Source organism: Notolepis coatsorum (assembly GCF_963971535.1).
Source record: "Notolepis coatsorum genome assembly, chromosome: 12".
Taxonomy (NCBI): domain Eukaryota; kingdom Metazoa; phylum Chordata; class Actinopteri; order Aulopiformes; family Paralepididae; genus Notolepis; species Notolepis coatsorum.
The window spans coordinates 35,651,528-35,670,765 of NC_140176.1; the positions used below are offsets into that span (position 1 = coordinate 35,651,528).

Sequence of the window (19,238 nt, forward strand, 5' to 3'; positions counted from 1 at the left end):
CCCTGTGAATTTGTATCCTTTTTCACGTAGCAATGGAGGTGGGATCTCAGTGCCTTAACACTGGGCCAGTGCGCGCCTGGACGAAAGAACATGCAAGGCCGCACTTCTCAGGGGGAGAACGACTAATGAGTTGGTCGCAGTCAACCAGCACCTGCTGACAGGTCTGACCCTTTAGCTCAGCTGGTTAGTGCGGCCACCTGTGGATCCTACGGTCCCAGGTTCAAATCCACTCAGTTACACTACTATGCACTCCAAGCGAAGCACTCGAGGTCGACACTGCTAGACGAGCAATACCACTGACCCTTAGCTGCCAGAGGTGTACCCTTCCCGCTGACTTCACACTTTGTATGTTGCTTTGGGTAAAAGCTTCAGCTAAATCACTAAATGTATCGTGTAAATGTTTGCTTCTCTCTGTAATGGTGTGATGTCACTCAGTGTCTCCTCTGCTCCCCAGGCGCTCTCTCTTCCTGCTGAAGCTGGGCTCCTTCCAGTTCGCGCTGATGAAGATCATCTTCACCGTCCTCTCCATCGTCCTCTCCACCAACGGCACCTTCAGCCCGTCTGACGTGAGTTGATAAGAGTTCAGCCCGTCTGACGTGAGTCGATAAGATATTAAGAGTTCAGCCCGTCTGACGTGAGTCGATAAGAGTTCAGCCCGTCTGAAGTGAGTCGATAAGAGATTAGAGATCAGTCCTTGCCCCACAATGGTGGAATGAACTACCCACCCCAGTTAGGACAGCCGAAACACGTCCAATCTTTCGCCGTCGACTAAAGACTCACTTCTTCAACCATTATCTGAATTAAAAAAAAAAAAAAAAAAAAAAAAAAAATCTAACCCTAACTAACCATACTGTCATGCACTTGTCCTAATAAACTAACCTACACTGTAGCACTCAACACTTTGATGAACATTGTTACTCAGCTGATAGAGTTGTGCTCTTCCTGATGGCTTGTCGTACAGAACTTGTAAGTCGCTTTGGATAAAAGCGTCAGCTAAATGACTAAATGTAAATGTAAATGTAAGAGTTCAGCCCGTCTGAAGTGAGTTGATAAGAGATTAAGAGTTCAGCCCGTCTGAAGTGAGTCGATAAGAGATTAAGAGTTCAGCCCGTCTGAAGTGAGTTGATAAGAGTTCAGCCCGTCTGAAGTGAGTTGATAAGAGTTCAGCCCGTCTGAAGTGAGTCGATAAGAGATTAAGAGTTCAGCCCGTCTGAAGTGAGTCGATAAGAGATTAAGAGTTCAGTCCGTCTGACGTGAGTCGATAAGAGATTAAGAGTTCAGCCCGTCTGAAGTGAGTCGATAAGAGATTAAGAGTTCAGCCCGTCTGAAGTGAGTCGATAAGAGATTAAGAGTTCAGCCCGTCTGAAGTGAGTCGATAAGAGATTAAGAGTTCAGCCCGTCTGAAGTGAGTCGATAAGAGATTAAGAGTTCAGCCCGTCTGACGTGAGTCGATAAGAGTTCAGCCCGTCTGAAGTGAGTCGATAAGAGTTCAGCCCGTCTGACGTGAGTCGATAAGAGTTCAGCCCGTCTGACGTGAGTCGATAAGAGTTCAGCCCGTCTGACGTGAGTCGATAAGAGTTCAGCCCGTCTGACGTGAGTCGATAAGAGTTCAGCCCGTCTGACATGAGTCGATAAGAGTTCAGCCCGTCTGACGTGAGTTGATAAAGAGTTCAGCCCGTCTGACGTGAGTTGATAAAGAGTTCAGCCCGTCTGACGTGAGTCGATAAGAGTTCAGCCCGTCTGACGTGAGTCGATAAGAGTTCAGCCCGTCTGACGTGAGTTGATAAAGAGTTCAGCCCGTCTGACGTGAGTTGATAAAGAGTTCAGCCCGTCTGACGTGAGTCGATAAGAGTTCAGCCCGTCTGACGTGAGTCGATAAGAGTTCAACCCGTCTGACGCGAGTCGATAAGAGTTCAACCCGTCTGACGCGAGTCGATAAGAGTTCAACCCGTCTGACGCGAGTCGATAAGAGTTCAGCCCGTCTGACATGAGTTGATAAGAGTTCAGCCCGTCTGACGTGAGTTGATAAGAGGGGGAAGTTAGACGCGCGACGGATTGTGTGTACGGTTGTAAAAGAAGCGGCGTCACAATCTACCCTCATCGCTTTGTTACGCACAGATGCACAAATGCACTGACACACGCATACAGTCACACACGCATAGTGCACGCACACACACACGCTTTAAGAAACATACACATGCAGGTATATGTGTGCAGTTGTATACACATGTGTTTACACTGTTATGTGATGCATACATAACACACGTACCTACGTATATCTCTAGGTTGAAGTAAATACCCAATTCAAATATTGTTTCAAATTATAGTACTATCATAATTCTTTTCCAGGAGTTTCCAGTGTTCAGTGGCTTGTTAGATCTTATATACATTACTTATGTCCACAAACACACACATATGCACACACACACACTCATTCATTGTTTAAAGTCAAATGTCTTTGATTCTCACAAGCTCTCTCTGCCCCTCCCCACTTTCCCTATCCCTCCCCTCTGTCTCTATGTCTGTCCCCCTCCCTATGTCTCTATGTATGCCCCCCTCCCCCTGTCTTTCTGTGTCTGTCCCTCTGTCTCTATCTGCCCCCCTCCCTCTGTCTTTCTGTGTCTGCCCCCCTCCCTCTGTCTCTGTCTGCCCCCCTCCATCTGTCTCTATGTATGCCCCCCTCCCTCTGTCTATATGTCTGCCCCCCTCCCTCTGTCTCTATCTGTCCCCCTCCCTCTGTCTCTATGTATGCCCCCCTCCCTCTGTCTCTATGTCTGCCCCCCTCCCTCTGTCTCTCTATCTGTCCCCCTCCCTCTGTCTCTATGTATGCCCCCCTCCCTCTGTCTCTATGTATGCCCCCCTCCCCCTGTCTTTCTGTGTCTGTCCCCCTCCCTATGTCTCTATGTATGCCCCCCTCCCTCTGTCTCTATGTATGTCCCCCTCCCCCTGTCTTTCTGTGTCTGTCCCCCTCCCTATGTCTCTATGTATGCCCCCCTCTCTCTGTCTTTCTGTGTCTGTGCCCCTCCTTCTGTCTCTATCTTCCCCCCTCCCTCTGTCTCTCTGTGTCTGTCCCCCTCCTTGTATCTGTGTTCCAGCTGTCAATCACAGGTGCCTCTATCTGGATTGGTCCTCTGGTGGGCGTGCTGACCATCATCGCCCTCTGGCCCGTTGCCATCATGTTCATGCACCTGAGAACCACCCTGCGCAGCCTCAAGATCATCCCCAAATACGCCATGTACCAGGTAACTTACTACTAGCAATAGTAATAGTAATAGTAACAGTAATAGTAGAAAGACATAAATAGGGGAGGGGAGATACAGGTATGGGCAGGGTAATACAAGAAAGACATAAATATAGGCAATAATATTAGATCTGAACAATGAGGGTCTGTTTGGATATATTCTCCCACTCCGGTTAAGGTGAGTTCTATAAAACCTTGTTCTCAGTAAATCTGTTGCTGCCGGCTAAGGAAACGCATGCCAGGTGAGGAGTGCCGCACCGTGGGTGAGATCATTAGACCACAAGCAAGGACTTGAATAAAATGATTCAAAGGGAGCAGTCACACGCACGACTAAAGATTTTATTATTTGTATTAACAAATCAACAGTGAATGCCGAACACACACATGGACACACACACACACACACACACATACACACACACACACACACACACACACACACACACACACACACACACACACACACACACACACACACACACACACACACACACACACACACACACACACACACACACACACACACACACACACACACAAAGGTATGCACATCATAGCCTGGTGAGCCTGAGAACTTATAACGGCAGCAAACTCGAAAATTACTAGGAATGTCTGATCACTTTAAGTGTGTCTGACTTTTACCACCTAACCTGCACGGACTGTATACTGCACCTGTGTATACTGTATACTTTACTTACTCATAGTATATATTCAGATTCTAAGTGTTATTGACCATATTTATTGCAATGTACATTATAACTGATAGGGCATACAGACCCTCATCTGCACCTTTTATTACACTGCCTACTTGCTCATATGCTTATATTCAGAGTTAATTATATTATTTACACTGCCTATTTTTTCTTTTTTACTGTACTATACTATTGTATTGCCTGTATTTATATCTTCTACTATTACCCTGCCCATACCTGTACCTCCCCTCCCCCTCCCCATGCTACTATAATGCCTGAATTTCCCCAAGGGGATCAATAAAGGAATATATTATCTTATCTTATTTTATAACAGGCAGATGCTTCTGACACTGTGCTTTCAAATGAATGACTGATAGTCTTCCTGTGGTCCTCACAAGAAAACAATATAACGGAATACAAATACAGAATGTTATTAACCCTTTGTCATGTGGCAGTGAAATGATTAACCTTCTGTAGTGTTGTTGTGAAAGTGTTAACCCTTTGTCGTGTGGTAGTGAAAGGATTAACCTTCTGTATTGTCGCTGTGAAAGGGTTAACCATTTGGTAGTGTGGCAGTGAAAGGGTTAATAATACAATTAAAAGGAAAAAAGAAAAAACAGAAAGCATAAAGGGAATAGAAAATGTATATATTCAACAGTGAATGTTGAATACAACAAATACATGATATATGAGCATGATACAATAAATGCTTGTATTTATTTACATTCCCACACTAAAACATAAACCTACTATAGTGCTATGTCTTTTCTGCGTAAGAGAGAGAGAGGGGGGGGAAGAGAGATGGAGAGAGAGAGATAAGATAGGTGGAGGGATAGAGAGAGAGGGAAAAGAGATGGAGAGATAGAGAGAGAGGGAATTTGATTTTATTTTATTGATGGATTAAAAACACACAACAAGGATCCAAAGGATAACATGAGAGAGTAAAACCCTTATTTCCGTCATGGTCCCAGGGCTGTTAGGCCACAACAAAAACCCGACAATAACACAAAACTCATACATTTAAACCATTATAAGACTAACCTATCGCTAAAAGTGTATAACCCACAATAACTAAGTAAAAACTGATTGGAAACCCATTCAAACTATAGGGGGCTATTCCTCTATTCTGTCCATGAGCCACTTCCTGACGCTTCTCTGAAGCTGTGGAGGCTCAAGCTCTGCTTGATGGGGATAGGCAGCTTGTTCCAATCCTGGGCTCCAGAGAAAGTAAGGGAGCACTGGCCCAGTTTGGATCGGAAAGAAGCAGGCTTCAGGTTTGCTATGCTTGTTCTAGTTCTGTGGTTGTGGGATTTGTTGACCGGGGTGAAGTAGTTCTGGAGGTATCTAGGGGACTGTTCAGTCTGAGCTGGGTAACTCTGGCCTCCACAGGAAGCCAGTTTAGCTCCTGGAAGTGACTCCTTCCTATGTGGGTGCGAGGGCCAAGACCCATTACCACCCGTACCAGCTTATTTTGGGAAACCTGAAGCTTCTTTTTTATGTTCACTGTCAGGCCCTCGAACCACGACACGCTACCATAGTCAAAGTGGCAGAGTACTAGGCTATTTGCTAGTAGCCTGAGGCTATCTCTGCCAAGGAGGTTGGCTTTCCTAGCTAGGTACCTGGTGCGGGTGTTGACTTTGCCCAGTACTTGGGAGGCCATAGCCTCCCCATCTAGGCTCCCGTCTATCATACAGCCTAGATACTTCGCTTTTTTTTGCTGTTTTAGGGTTACAGCTCCTAGCTGGATGTTAAACTCCCGTGCTTTCCTGAGCTTGGGCTTGGAGCCTAATATTACTGCCTCTGTCTTACCTAGGTGAAGAGAAAGCCTGTTGTCCGAAAGCCACCTGCTGACCCCTGCAAGTTCTTCTCCTAGCATCTGTTCTAGTGTGTTCTGATCCTTGTGTGAGACTAGCAGGGCTGAGTCGTCTGCAAATAAAAACAAGTTACATGAGCATGCTGCTGACATGTCATTTATGTACAGTAAAAAAAGGAGAGGTCCTAGCACGCTTCCTTGTGGGACCCCACATACAATGGGCTTGGCCTCTGACATAGTGCCACTGACCTCAACCCGCTGCACCCTATCAGCAAGGTAGGAAGAGAACCATCTGACCACTGTCTCAGACATACCCAAGGCCTTAAGCTTGGAGAGCAGTATGTCATGGTTCACTGTGTCGAAAGCCTTCTGTAGGTCTAGAAGAACTAGCCCACACAGCTTACCTGAATCTATCTCCCTCATGATACTGTCTGTAAGATAAAGAAGACATGTTTCAGTAGAGTAGGACTTCCTAAAGCCGGATTGGAGGTTGTACAGGAGGTCATGGCTGCTTGCATATTCCTGGACTTGTTCATGGACTATCTTCTCTATGACTTTGGATAACACACTTAAAATTGAGACTGGTCTATAATTGCTGGGGTCAGATTTGCTCCCTTTTTTATATATAGGGATGACTTTGGCATTCTTGAAGTTGGTGGGTACCTTGCCTAGGTCCAGGGAGAGGTTAATAATATGGGTTACTAATGGAGCTATAACTCCGGCTGCATCCCTCAGAAACCTGGCACTGATGCCATCTACACCTGTGGCCTTCTTGATTTTGAGCTCACCCAGCATCGCAGCCACTTTGACTACTGACACCTTGCTTAAGGAGAACGAGTTTGCCTTAACCCCTCGTTGGCTATAGTAGTTGGAAACAAAGTCATCACCAAACTGCTCTGTCTTGGGAGGTAGGTTAGAGACAAGCTTACCTGCTACCGATGTAAAGAAGTTATTAAAGATTGTGGCTACCTTCTTTTTATCAAACTCCATTCCCTTGTCTGTGGACAGGCCTATGTTGGACTCTGTAGTCCTTTGGTTGGCATCGCCCCCACAGCCTAGCTGCTTGAGGGTTTTCCACAGTTTAGTTGGGTCATTGCTGTTCTCCTTGATGGTTTCAAGTTCAAGTTTCTTTAATAGTTGTCATACAGAAGTACAGAATACTTTCATACAAAATGCTTCTTACTGTTACGCTCCAGAGACTGTGCTAGACAAGATAGTATCAAATAACATAGTATAGCATGTAATTTAGAAGTAGAAAATGAGGTCACAGTGTTCAGTATAGACATATGTACAATGTTCGATGCAGAATAGACGTAACTGAGTTACCATATAATATACAATACTATGTAGTGTACTAATGTACAATACTATATAGTGCAAGCAGAAATGGGATGAGGTACAATTTAGGTACAATTTACAGTAAGGTGTACGAGTTGTAGTGCAATCCTTCATCAATAAATATAAAGTGTGGGGAGTGGGTGCTACAGTGTGTTTGTTTAAAGTGAGTGTGTGCTATAAAGTGTGTGGAGTGGGTGCTACAGTGTGTTTGTTTAAAGTGAGTGTGTGCGTGTGGATGTGTGTGCTATGTGCGTTTGATGGTTGTTGTTGTGTAGTGTTCATTGTTCGTTTAGCAGCCTGATGGCCTGGGGATAGAAGCTTCTTCTGAGTCTTTCTGTGCTCGCCTTGAGACTCCGGTATCTCTTGCCTGACCGCAGCAGTTCAAAGAGGCAGTTGTTCGGGTGACTGGAGTCTTTAATGATTCTCTTAGCCTTGCCCCTGCACCGCTTGTTGTAAATGTTCTGGAGGGTGGGGAGCCCCCCTCCAATTGTGCGTTCGGCTGAACGTGTCACTCTTTGTAGTCTGCTTCGGTCTTGTGCAGTGCTATTCCCAAACCAGGAGGTGATGTTGCCAGTCAGGATGCTCTCTATTGTACATGAGTAGAAGTTCTTAAGGATCTTCTGACTGACTTGGAACTTCCTTAGGCGCCTGAGGAAGTAGAGGCGTTGTCGTGCCTTCTTCACAACACTGTCAATGTGTGTGGTCCATGTCAAGTCCTCGGATTTGTAGGCTCCGAGGTACTTAAAGCTGTTGACTCTCTCAACCGGTGCCCCGTCAATGCTGAGGGGGCTGTAGTCCTTGACCCCCGACCTCCTGAAGTCCACAATCATCTCCTTTGTTTTGCTGACGTTCAGGGAGAGGCTGTTTTCCTGGCACCAACCCGCCAGGACCTTGTCCTCTTCCAGGTAGGCCCTCTCGTCGTTGGCAGAGATCAGGCCCACCACTACTGTGTCGTCAGCAAATTTGATGATTGTATTGCTACTCCGCTGAGCCACACAGTCGTGTGTGTACAGGGAGTAGAGGAGGGGACTCAGAACACAGCCCTGGGGGGCCCCTATGTTGAGGGTGATGGATGAGGAGGTGCAGTTGCCTGCTCTCACCACCTGGGGTCTGCCCGTCAGGAAGTCCAAGACCCACTGGCAGAGGTCATAGTTCAAGCCCAGGTCCCTGAGCTTGGCTATGAGTATGGAGGGGACTATGGTATTGAATGCCGAGCTGTAGTCGATGAATAGCATTCTCACATAGTTCCCCTTCCTCTTGTCCAGGTGTGATGCTGCTGTGTGCAGCACATGGGCTATGGCGTCCTCCGTGGACCTGTTGGGGCGGTATGCAAATTGCAGGGGGTCCATGTTGATGGGGAGGGAGGAGCAGATGTAGCCCTTTACTAGCTTCTCAAAGCACTTCATGGCTATGGTTTCTGCAAAGTATTCTCTCTTAGCTATCCTGATCTTTTCCTGAGTCTGGTTCCTGAGTTTTTTGAAGTGATCAAAGTCAGCCTTATCGTGAGAACGGTTAAACTTGGCTAGGGCAGAGTCCCTCCGTTTGATACTATCACCTATGGTGTGGTCAAACCATGGGTCTGATCGCTGCTTCACTCTGGTTTGTCTAAGGGGGGCTACAGAGTTTATAACCTTCAAGAACAGAGATTTAAAAGTGCCCCATGCTTGGTCTACCTCATTGGCCCTGAGAACTTGAGACCAGTTCACCTGGTCTCAGGTGAAGAGAAGAAGAGAGATGGAGAGAAAATACTATAGTTCTCTGTCTTTTCTGCGTAAGGAAACCGTACCTTCATCGTTTCCATGGACACAGTGAATAAACAAGGCTACTCAGACGGCGTGAGATTTAATTATTCTATGTTTTTTTTTTTATCCACTTTTTCTCCCATTTTCTATTTTTCTCCCATCCCAATTTCTTATCATCCAATTCAACCCTCCCCTGTCTCGAACGCTGTTTCTTGCCTCCCACAAGCCGGCTGCAATGTGGACTAAGTCATACATAGCACGAGTCCCCTCCGATACTCGAGGTAACAGCAGTCGCATCTTTTCACCTGCGCGGCGTGATCTTTCAGCGTCAGGGGTCTGCGCTTTGGAGGGGCGCACCAACCGACCTGTAGGAGTCGCTGTCCACAACGCCCGATCCCCACCCATCAGTTTCCCACCCCCTAATGTGTATTAGTACGGACAACCAGCTAAACTGAAAACAATGTGGAGCGCTGGGCTCGAACAGGCGAACCCAGCGTCTCCAGTATGCGTGGTGAGTGCCTTGCCCACTGCACCACGTAGCCGCCCCATTATTCTATGTTTTTTCAACTAATTTATGGTTCTTATTTATAAAAGAGACTGAGGAATATTGGGGGGAACAATAATATGATATGGAAAATAATCGGAGTATAGTACCGTTTTGTATACTTATACCTGTTTGGGCAGAGATGTTTGACAGTGGAACGTGGTCCAACTCTCTGCATAGGAGAATGGCAGACCTGTTGAATCAGTAACTAGTGCCTTGTCTCCACTAGCCAGGGTTTAGCCGTGCTGTGGCCTGTCAGTGAGACAATGGAGACACAGTGAGCATCTCCATTGTCTGTAGAACCTGGCCAGACCTGGCTGGACCCCGGCTGAGACAGCCACCTCTCACAACCTGGCTAGACCCGGCTGGGACTGTTGCATCATCATGGTTCAGCTTGTGTACCACAGCTGGTGGTGGGAATATTGAAAGGTTGCCTAGTGACCGGGGAGTTTACAAGAAACACAATGGAGACGCAAACCCAACCATGCCATACCATGCTAGACCATGGCTAGTGGACATAACTAATGGAGACAAGGCATAATCTTAAGAAGCTTCTAAAAATGAGTTTCCTTTACACACAGGAGTTTTGTTAACCTGTTACAGGCTGTTTTGTGTTGTTTGATTCTTTAAGTGTGTATTTGTTATCGTGCAATTGTTCTCTTTTTTCCCTGTAAGATTGAATGTTGATCTTGGAGCCTGTGAAGCACTTTGTTGTTTGACTTGGGGAGCAGGTGCATCGAAACACTTAGGGGAAATAAGTTATTGGACCTATCTCAAGCCCCGCCCTCTTTTCTTGATCCTCCAATCACAACCGTTGCTTCCCAGGGGATAGTTAGGTCAATCGTATTGAACTCTGCTCTATAAATAAAGGTTTTACTTGCTTACTTACTTACTTACTTTGGGCGCACACACACACATACACACACACACACACACACACACGCAGGTATATGTGTGTAGTTGTACTGATGTGTGTGTGATGTGTTTACACACTGTTATGTGATGCAAAAATAAACGCATGTACCTAAAGTATATCTCTATGTTTAAGTAAATACCCAATTCAAATATTGTTTAAAATTATAGTGCTATCATAATTATTTTACAGGATTTTACAGTGTTCAGTGGCTTGATCTTGTGTGTGTGTGATTGTGTGTGTTTTCCCCGATGCGGATTCTCGAAGACACTCTGATGTCACGAGACCGCCGCCATCTTGGTATAGGGGGACCATACGGATTTCTACCATCAAATCCATGCGTTGAGCTCCGTTTTTATTACATGTTTTATCACATTCTTGTTCATTTCATAACATTTTCATACGATTTGTTTTGAAAATATTGAGGCCAACATGGCATTTCACTATTTCGAAAGCCTTTCTGGTGATTCTAAGGCGAGATATGAGTCAAAGAAGTTCCCCCTGATTACCACGACGACAACACTAGAGCGAGGTAGCCGAACGTTAGCCACCAGCCACTTTTTCCTCCGTGATGGTATAAAACTTGCGATTTGGATTTCTATTTTTGTCATTAGTACAACGCGTAACACAGCAGCTCTTTGGCATTGTGAAGGACTGAAGAAAATTCCGCTTGATTGTCTTTAATTTGCCGCTTTAACGATCCGTTTCTCCACTAAATGAAGTGTACACAATGTACCAGGTGGGGCAGTTTCCCCCCACGCTGCAGTTGCGTAGCAACAACAGACAGGAAGTTGACTTCGAGAATACTGTATATTATCGTGCCATCTACCCAAGTATGTTGTACGCAACCTGCTTGTCAATTGAGCACATGTAAAATAAGATAAGATATTATGGCGGTCAGGTGGCGTAGCGGAGATTGCGCTCGTCACCAACGCAGGCGATGCTGGGTTCGAGCCCAGCTCTCGGCGTTGCCACCAGCTTGGCTGGCCGTTCACACTAAGTTGAGCTTATAGGACTAGATATTACAATCCCTTAGATAATCAGCACTTTTTTGAATGGGGTAGTGGTAAAAGCTTCACTGGGGTCTTCAGGTGGGCACCCTCCTTCATTGGTGTTTCGTTGACAGGCCCACGACACCTCCGAAGGGCTCAACGGCAACACCTGGCGTCCCAGGTGTGCCCCCCTCTGCTTTTACCCCTCGATGGTCATTTTGCAGCTCCAAAGAAGGTTGCAAGTGACTTGGTTCCAAGTTCTCTGATGTGCTTGAATTACTTTCAGCCGGGGTACTGATGCTCGGTGGACTGTGGGTTAAATCCTGCCGCTGAGCTTCACTCGCCTGACTTGACCTTTCTCTCAGAAGATAATGGTCAATGCGAGATCCCGGCCTCACTTTCTTCAAGCACTTCATCCGGCCTTGATGTATTCGTAGGCCTCTGATGGATGTTACCTTGGACCAGCCACAGCTACATACTCTGTGCTCCTGTCCTTCAGTTGATGTGCCGATTATCTGGTTCGTCGTCGTTCCAGGGTCAGTTACCGGGTGGTCAGCCGATGAGTCATCTTCCGCCCCCGCTCTCGCAGACTCTAGGGGTGTTTTTCTCTTTAGACTTTTCGTAGCAATGAGGGGTGGCTTTTGTGCACTTAATTAAGCGACGGAGCCTGCCATCATGGATAGCTAGTCCATGACAGCCCCGTTGGGGTCTTTCCTTCCTGTCAGCTGTCTTTCCAAGCCGTCACATGGTCTTTCCCTTGTTGTCAGCTGCACTTTCACAGCAGTCACTGGATTTCTCCAGTTTATCAGTTGAGCTTATAGGACTAGATATTACAATCCCTTAGATAATCAGCACTTTTTTGAATGGGGTAGTGGTAAAAGCTTCACTGGGGTCTTCAGGTGGGCACCCTCCTTCATTGGTGTTTCGTTGACAGGCCCACGACACCTCCGAAGGGCTCAACGGCAACACCTGGCGTCCCAGGTGTGCCCCCCTCTGCTTTTACCCCTCGATGGTCATTTTGCAGCTCCAAAGAAGGTTGCAAGTGACTTGGTTCCAAGTTCTCTGATGTGCTTGAATTACTTTCAGCCGGGGTACTGATGCTCGGTGGACTGTGGGTTAAATCCTGCCGCTGAGCTTCACTCGCCTGACTTGACCTTTCTCTCAGAAGATAATGGTCAATGCGAGATCCCGGCCTCACTTTCTTCAAGCACTTCATCCGGCCTTGATGTATTCGTAGGCCTCTGATGGATGTTACCTTGGACCAGCCACAGCTACATACTCTGTGCTCCTGTCCTTCAGTTGATGTGCCGATTATCTGGTTCGTCGTCGTTCCAGGGTCAGTTACCGGGTGGTCAGCCGATGAGTCATCTTCCGCCCCCGCTCTCGCAGACTCTAGGGGTGTTTTTCTCTTTAGACTTTTCGTAGCAATGAGGGGTAGCTTTTGTGCACTTAATTAAGCGACGGAGCCTGCCATCATGGATAGCTAGTCCATGACAGCCCCGTTGGGGTCTTTCCTTCCTGTCAGCTGTCTTTCCAAGCCGTCACATGGTCTTTCCCTTGTTGTCAGCTGCACTTTCACAGCAGTCACTGGATTTCTCCAGTTTATCAGTTGAGCTTATAGGACTAGATATTACAATCCCTTAGATAATCAGCACTTTTTTGAATGGGGTAGTGGTAAAAGCTTCACTGGGGTCTTCAGGTGGGCACCCTCCTTCATTGGTGTTTCGTTGACAGGCCCACGACACCTCCGAAGGGCTCAACGGCAACACCTGGCGTCCCAGGTGTGCCCCCCTCTGCTTTTACCCCTCGATGGTCATTTTGCAGCTCCAAAGAAGGTTGCAAGTGACTTGGTTCCAAGTTCTCTGATGTGCTTGAATTACTTTCAGCCGGGGTACTGATGCTCGGTGGACTGTGGGTTAAATCCTGCCGCTGAGCTTCACTCGCCTGACTTGACCTTTCTCTCAGAAGATAATGGTCAATGCGAGATCCCGGCCTCACTTTCTTCAATAATAGGCAGTATTAGGGGGTGGGGAAGCTGGCGGGTGGGAATCTGGCGTTGTGGACAGTGTCTCGGCGCAGGTCAGGTCTCGGCGCTTGCTAAGCGGGGCAGGACTTGGTGGAGATAGCGTGCCCTCCCACGCGTTACACTTCACCAATGAGAGTCCTCACTGCCAAGTGAAAAGACGTCACTGGCTGTCGGCGCACGTCTCGGAGGAAGCGTGCGATCGACTCGGGACGCCCTTGTACCGACTCGTAGGAGAACATGCATACAGCAGCCAGGTAGGGGAGGGGGGGAATTGGCACAACGACTAATTGGGACGGGGAGAAAATCAGAGAAATAAAAATTAAAAAATAAAAGATAAGATATTATTCCTTTATTGATCCCCTTGGGGAAATTTGGGCGTCATAGCAGCATGGGGGAGGGGGGAGGGGAGGTACAGGTATGGGCAGGGTAATAGAAGAAAGACATAAATATAGGCAATAAAATTAGATCTGAATATAAAAATATGATAAACATTAACAGTGTAAACAAAGGTGCAGATGAGGGTTATATTATACGTTACAATAAATACAAGTAATAAAGAATTTGTATCTGAATATATACTATGAGTAAAAGTAAACAGTATACACAAGGTACCCTAACTGGCACAATATACGTCATACGCTGTAGTCCGTGCAGGTTTTGGTGGTTAAAAGTCAGACACGCATGTAGTTTTACACTGTTCATGTAACCCTGTTTGTACAGTAAACTATGTGGACTTAAATAAATGAACTGTGTGTCCAGTTGGTGCTGGTCCTGAGTCAGCTGCAGACGGCCATAATCAACATCCTGGCTCTCAAGGGAACCATCGCCTGCGCCCCGCCCTTTTCCTCTACGTATCGAGGATACTGTGAGTCAACATCCATCCGTCTGTCTGTCTGTTTGTCTGTCTCTCCACCCATTAAACATTTAGACAATCATCCATCCATCCATCAAACATTTAGACAATCATCCATCCATCCATCCATCCATCAAACATTTAGACAATTATACATTCATCCATCCATTAAACATTTAGACAATCATCCATCCATCAAACATTTAGACAATCATCCATCCATCAAACATTTTTAGACAATCATCCATCCATCCATCAAATATTTAGGCAATCATCCATCCATCAAACATTTAGACAATCATCCATCCATCAAACATTTAGACAATCATCCATCCATCAACATTTTTTAGACAATCATCCATCCATCCATCAAATATTTAGGCAATCATCCATCCATCAAACATTTAGACAATCATCCATCCATCAAACATTTAGACAATCATCCATCCTTGCCTTCACTAATTAATCAGTCATTTCTGATAGTGACATATGACTGTGAGTCAACATCCATCCGTCTGTCTGTCTCTCCATCCATTAAACATTTAGACAATCATCGATCCATCGATTAAACATTTAGACTATCATCCATCCATCCATCCATCCATCAAACATTTAGACAATCATCCATCCATCAAACCTTTAGAGGTAACACTTTATAATAACACTCAGTTATAAGACCTTTATACGGTATTTGTAGATAATGAACTAATCATGAACAAATCATTTATATAGATTCGTAAGTTATTATCAAATCATTTATAACTATATTTGTATAACATTTACAAATTAGTTCTACATTATTTATGATTTGTTAAGACATTCATAAAACATCTATAAATCATTTGCAGATGCTATTGTGTGCCCTAATCTAAAGTGAAGCCTATTCATCATTAACAAATGTCTAATAGTTTGTTTATTTGTGGACTTTTATGAATACACACAAAGCAATTACCAGACTTGTCTTTTCATGTTTAACAAATGACTCTTATTATATGTTGTGTAGACATACTTGATGTGGTGGGCGCTAACGTTACATTTGAATTATGTGTTTGCTTCACTTCAGATTAGGGCACACAATAGCATCTGCAAATGATTTATAGATGTTTTATGAATGTCTTAACAAATCATTTGTTGAACATGAACAAATAAATGGAGGTACAGTATAGTCGTTTTTTCACATCCATTTTTCAAAGCATCTACAAATGTGTTACTACACATTAAACAACATTATTTAATGATGAACAAATCAAGTACAAACAATGTTGATAATGAGTTATCTCTCTCTCTCTCTCTCTCTCTAGTGATGAGTCAGCAGCTGTTGATCCTGGAGATGTTCATCATCACCTTGGTGACACGTCTGCTGTACAGGCGTCAGTACGACCCTCTGCCTGAAGACGAGCTTGATGACAACGACAACACTCAGAAGATGATCCTGGGGCCTGGGAGCCCATGAGAGGAGTGTGTGTGTGTCTGTGTGTGTGTGTGCATGGTATGTGCAAGGGTACCGATGTGTGTGTGTGTGTGTGTGTGTGGGTGGGTGAGTGTGTGTTTGTTAAGCTTGCATGTGCGTGTGTGCGTACGTGTTTGGTGGTGTGCGTGAATGTGTATGTGGTCCAAGGCCTTGTGTTTTCATCTGTGTTTGTGAGAAATCCTCGAAAGATTATGTTGGTAAATACTGTATGTATTGAGACTGAAGAGTCCTACTGTAGGGTCTGTTGTTGTTGTTCTGTTCTGGGTCACAGATTTACCAACCCTCTCCAAAGCTTTGGAGTGACAGGTTACACCTGTCACTCACATCTTTGGAGGAATGACAGGTCACACACCTGTCACTCACATCTATGGTGGACTGATACACCTGTCACTCACATCTCTGGAGGACTGATGGGTCACACACCTGTCACTCACATCTCTGGTGGACTGATTCACCTGTCACTCACATCTCTGGAGGACTGATGGGTCACAAACCTGTCACTCACATCTCTGGTGGACTGATTCACCTGTCACTCATATCTCTGGTGGACTGATTCACCTGTCACTCACATCTCTGGAGGTATGACAGGTCACACACCCGTCACTCACATCTCTGGAGGACTGATGGGCCACACACCTGTCACTCACATCTCTGGTGGACTGATTCACCTGTCACTCACATCTCTGGAGGACTGATGGGTCACACACCTGTCACTCACATCTCTGGAGGACTGATGGGCCACACACCTGTCACTCACATCTCTGGAGGACTGATGGGCCACACACCTGTCACTCACATCTCTGGAGGAATGACAGGTCACACACCTGTCACTCACATCTTATCCAGTGGGATCAACTAGGATTTACTTGACCTCAGCTTGTGCCTTCTGGGAAAAAATCACTGTTTAATTTTCTCAAGTGGAAAAGACCCTAAGGATTCATCAGAGGGGGTTAATGTATGGCCCTCATCTAGGGCTGGGTAATGTACCGGTATTTACCATTTATCTACTTATCTGTGTTATCGTATCAAGGGATTTTCTTCTTTGGGATATCGTGAATTGTGAGACGTGTGTTTTGTTAATCAACGAGAACTCTTGATTTTCCACAAAGTGATACTTCCCATTACCCTGCAGTCAGTCCAATAGGATGAACATCAATTGGATTTTGAACATGTGATTTACCATAAACTAAGCAGATATTGTGCTATTCTGTATATCATTATATAAAAATATTATATTTGATTGAATATTATATTTATTTATTCCCATATCGCCCAGCCTTACCTGTCCCCATATGCCTTACTTTGACCCAGACATGAGACAGTGTTACATATAACTGTCACACAAGACTGATTGTATATTTTTATCTCGCATATCTATTCTCTACTGTAACCATGGGAATTGTATTATCGGAAACTGTATTATGTACCGTCCTCCGTTTGTATAATAAGAGCTTTTTAAACACCCAACAGCTTGATCTGTGTTGTTTTTATTTGTTGTATTTGTTACATAGAGAGTGGTATCACTGGTAGGGTCATTGAATGACAAAGGTCATTCTTCTATTAGTAGCCAGGCTGCAGTACCATGTAGCCAGGCTGCAGTATCATGTTTCTACCGCTAGGTGGGAGTAGAATTCAGTGGTAGTTTTTTAGTTTATTTATTTAGCCCAGACTATATTACAGTAGTTAAGGTAAGGAAATAAAAAGCTATAATACAAGGTTAGATGGGCAGAGGGATGTATCATAGGGCAGACTTTTCTCAAAATTCCAAGCATCATCATTGACTTTTTGTCAATGTGATTATGCCAATTTAACCATTCATCTATAGTAACTCCTGAACATTTTGTGAAAGGCACTTGGAGAATTTCATTTCCATTAATTAATATTTTAGATTCTTCTTTAGAGTAGTACTTATTTTTGTTGCAAAAGACCATGAAGTAAAAAAAATTGACATTTATAATAAGCTTGTTGCATTGAAACCAGTTAAGAGACTATTTCAAGTTCCTCATTCACGCATACAATCAGGGACTTGAAGTCATGACTCATGATGAGTAGCTAAGAGATTGGTGTCATCCGCGAATAATAATGGGAGTAGAGTATTACAAGACATAGCCAAATCATTAATGTAAATTAAAAATAATAAAGGGCCCAGAATGGAACCTGGAACCCCGAAGAGGATCCTTGATTTAACAGATGAGCATCCATTGGATGACACAAACTGCTCTCTGTTGTATACCACTTGAGGGCAATATCCTGAACACCATATCTATTGAGTTTAGAGATGAGAATGTTGTGGTTGACAGTATCAAAAGCTTTGCTCAGATCTAGAATGACACCAATAGCAATTTTTTTGTCATCAAGTGCTGAGGAGATGGTATTGACGAGCTGTAGCAATGCATGTTCTGTGGAGTATTTTTTACGGAAACCATACTGATGGTGGTTAAACAGGATGTTGTTCATAGTTAGATGGTTAGAGATTCTTGAGTATACCAGTTTCTCTAAGACTTTTGAAAAGCAGGGCAAAATAGATATAGGACGGTAATTGCCAAAGTCCTTTGGGTCTCCAGATTTATAAATTGGTATGACTTTGGCGATTTTGAGGTTGTGAGGGATGATACCGGATTGAAGGGATAATGATAGAATATGAGTTAGAGGATGGATGATATAATCAATAGTTTCTTTGAAGAGACTGCTTTTGATCCCATCATGACCTTGAGCAGAGTTCTTTAAGATCATGATTATCTCATTGGGTGTGGTAGACACACCCAACCCAACGGAACTGATAACAACACAACTATATGGGGGGAGTAACAATATAACCTAAACAAACGGTTAATAATTTGGACTAAAATATAATCCTATGATCCAGATTAATTGACCCAGAGTCACTGAACGTTTTTCAAACGTGTCATCTAATGTCGGCTTTACACATACATAATGTATGTGTATGATACATTTAATATAGACTATATGTAACAAAACGTAACATTGCAACAAAACATTAGGCTACAGCTGTTTAATTTAAACCCTCTGTAATTGTGCAAAAATATAATTTATTGAATGCAACAGCAAATACTATATGAGCTAAATGTACCATACCCATGACATGAGTGCTATGGGGTCATGAACTGTATCGTTATAGGTTAATGTATCATCAGGTTAGAGTAATAGGTTATAACTGGCATGTACACCATCCACAGTACAGGAGCAGCATCCCTCCAATGCGCTATAGTCGACGTTCACCTCAATTCCGGGTTTTAATCAAGGAAAGTATAAAAGAAGAAGGATGGGTCACACACGTCATGAACGCACATCGGCTACTAACGTTTGATATGTTGGTTGATGTTTATTTCCTCAGATTCAGATTCAGATCGTTTTATTTGCCATAACGCAACAATTACAATGGAATTCTCTCCGTTTGCTCCACACATAATAATGAATGGAATAAAAAAAGCAACAATTTACAGAATAAAAAGCAGGTATTAATATACAATAAACAAACTCTCTGCGCTATGTGCAATAAAATAAGTACAACTAAGTATAATAATGAGTATAATGTTATGATGTTGTTTTATGTTGGTGTATGTCCTGTTTTTTAATACCAGGGACACCATGA

The 19,238-nt window shown here is 44.4% G+C and overlaps 1 protein-coding gene across 1 annotated transcript in view; it reads left to right on the forward strand.

Annotated features, from left to right (window-relative positions):
* The window catches only part of slc51a (solute carrier family 51 member A), a 54,094-nt gene extending 38,473 nt beyond the window's left edge, over positions 1–15,621 (forward strand). The window contains exons 5-8 of the mRNA XM_084326610.1: positions 455–566; positions 3,096–3,242; positions 14,061–14,166; positions 15,456–15,621. Of these exons, the coding sequence (XP_084182736.1) occupies positions 455–566; positions 3,096–3,242; positions 14,061–14,166; positions 15,456–15,607 (517 nt within the window). The 3' untranslated portion in view covers positions 15,608–15,621. The remainder of the gene's footprint in view (positions 1–454; positions 567–3,095; positions 3,243–14,060; positions 14,167–15,455) is intronic.
* The last annotated feature ends 3,617 nt before the right edge of the window (positions 15,622–19,238 follow it).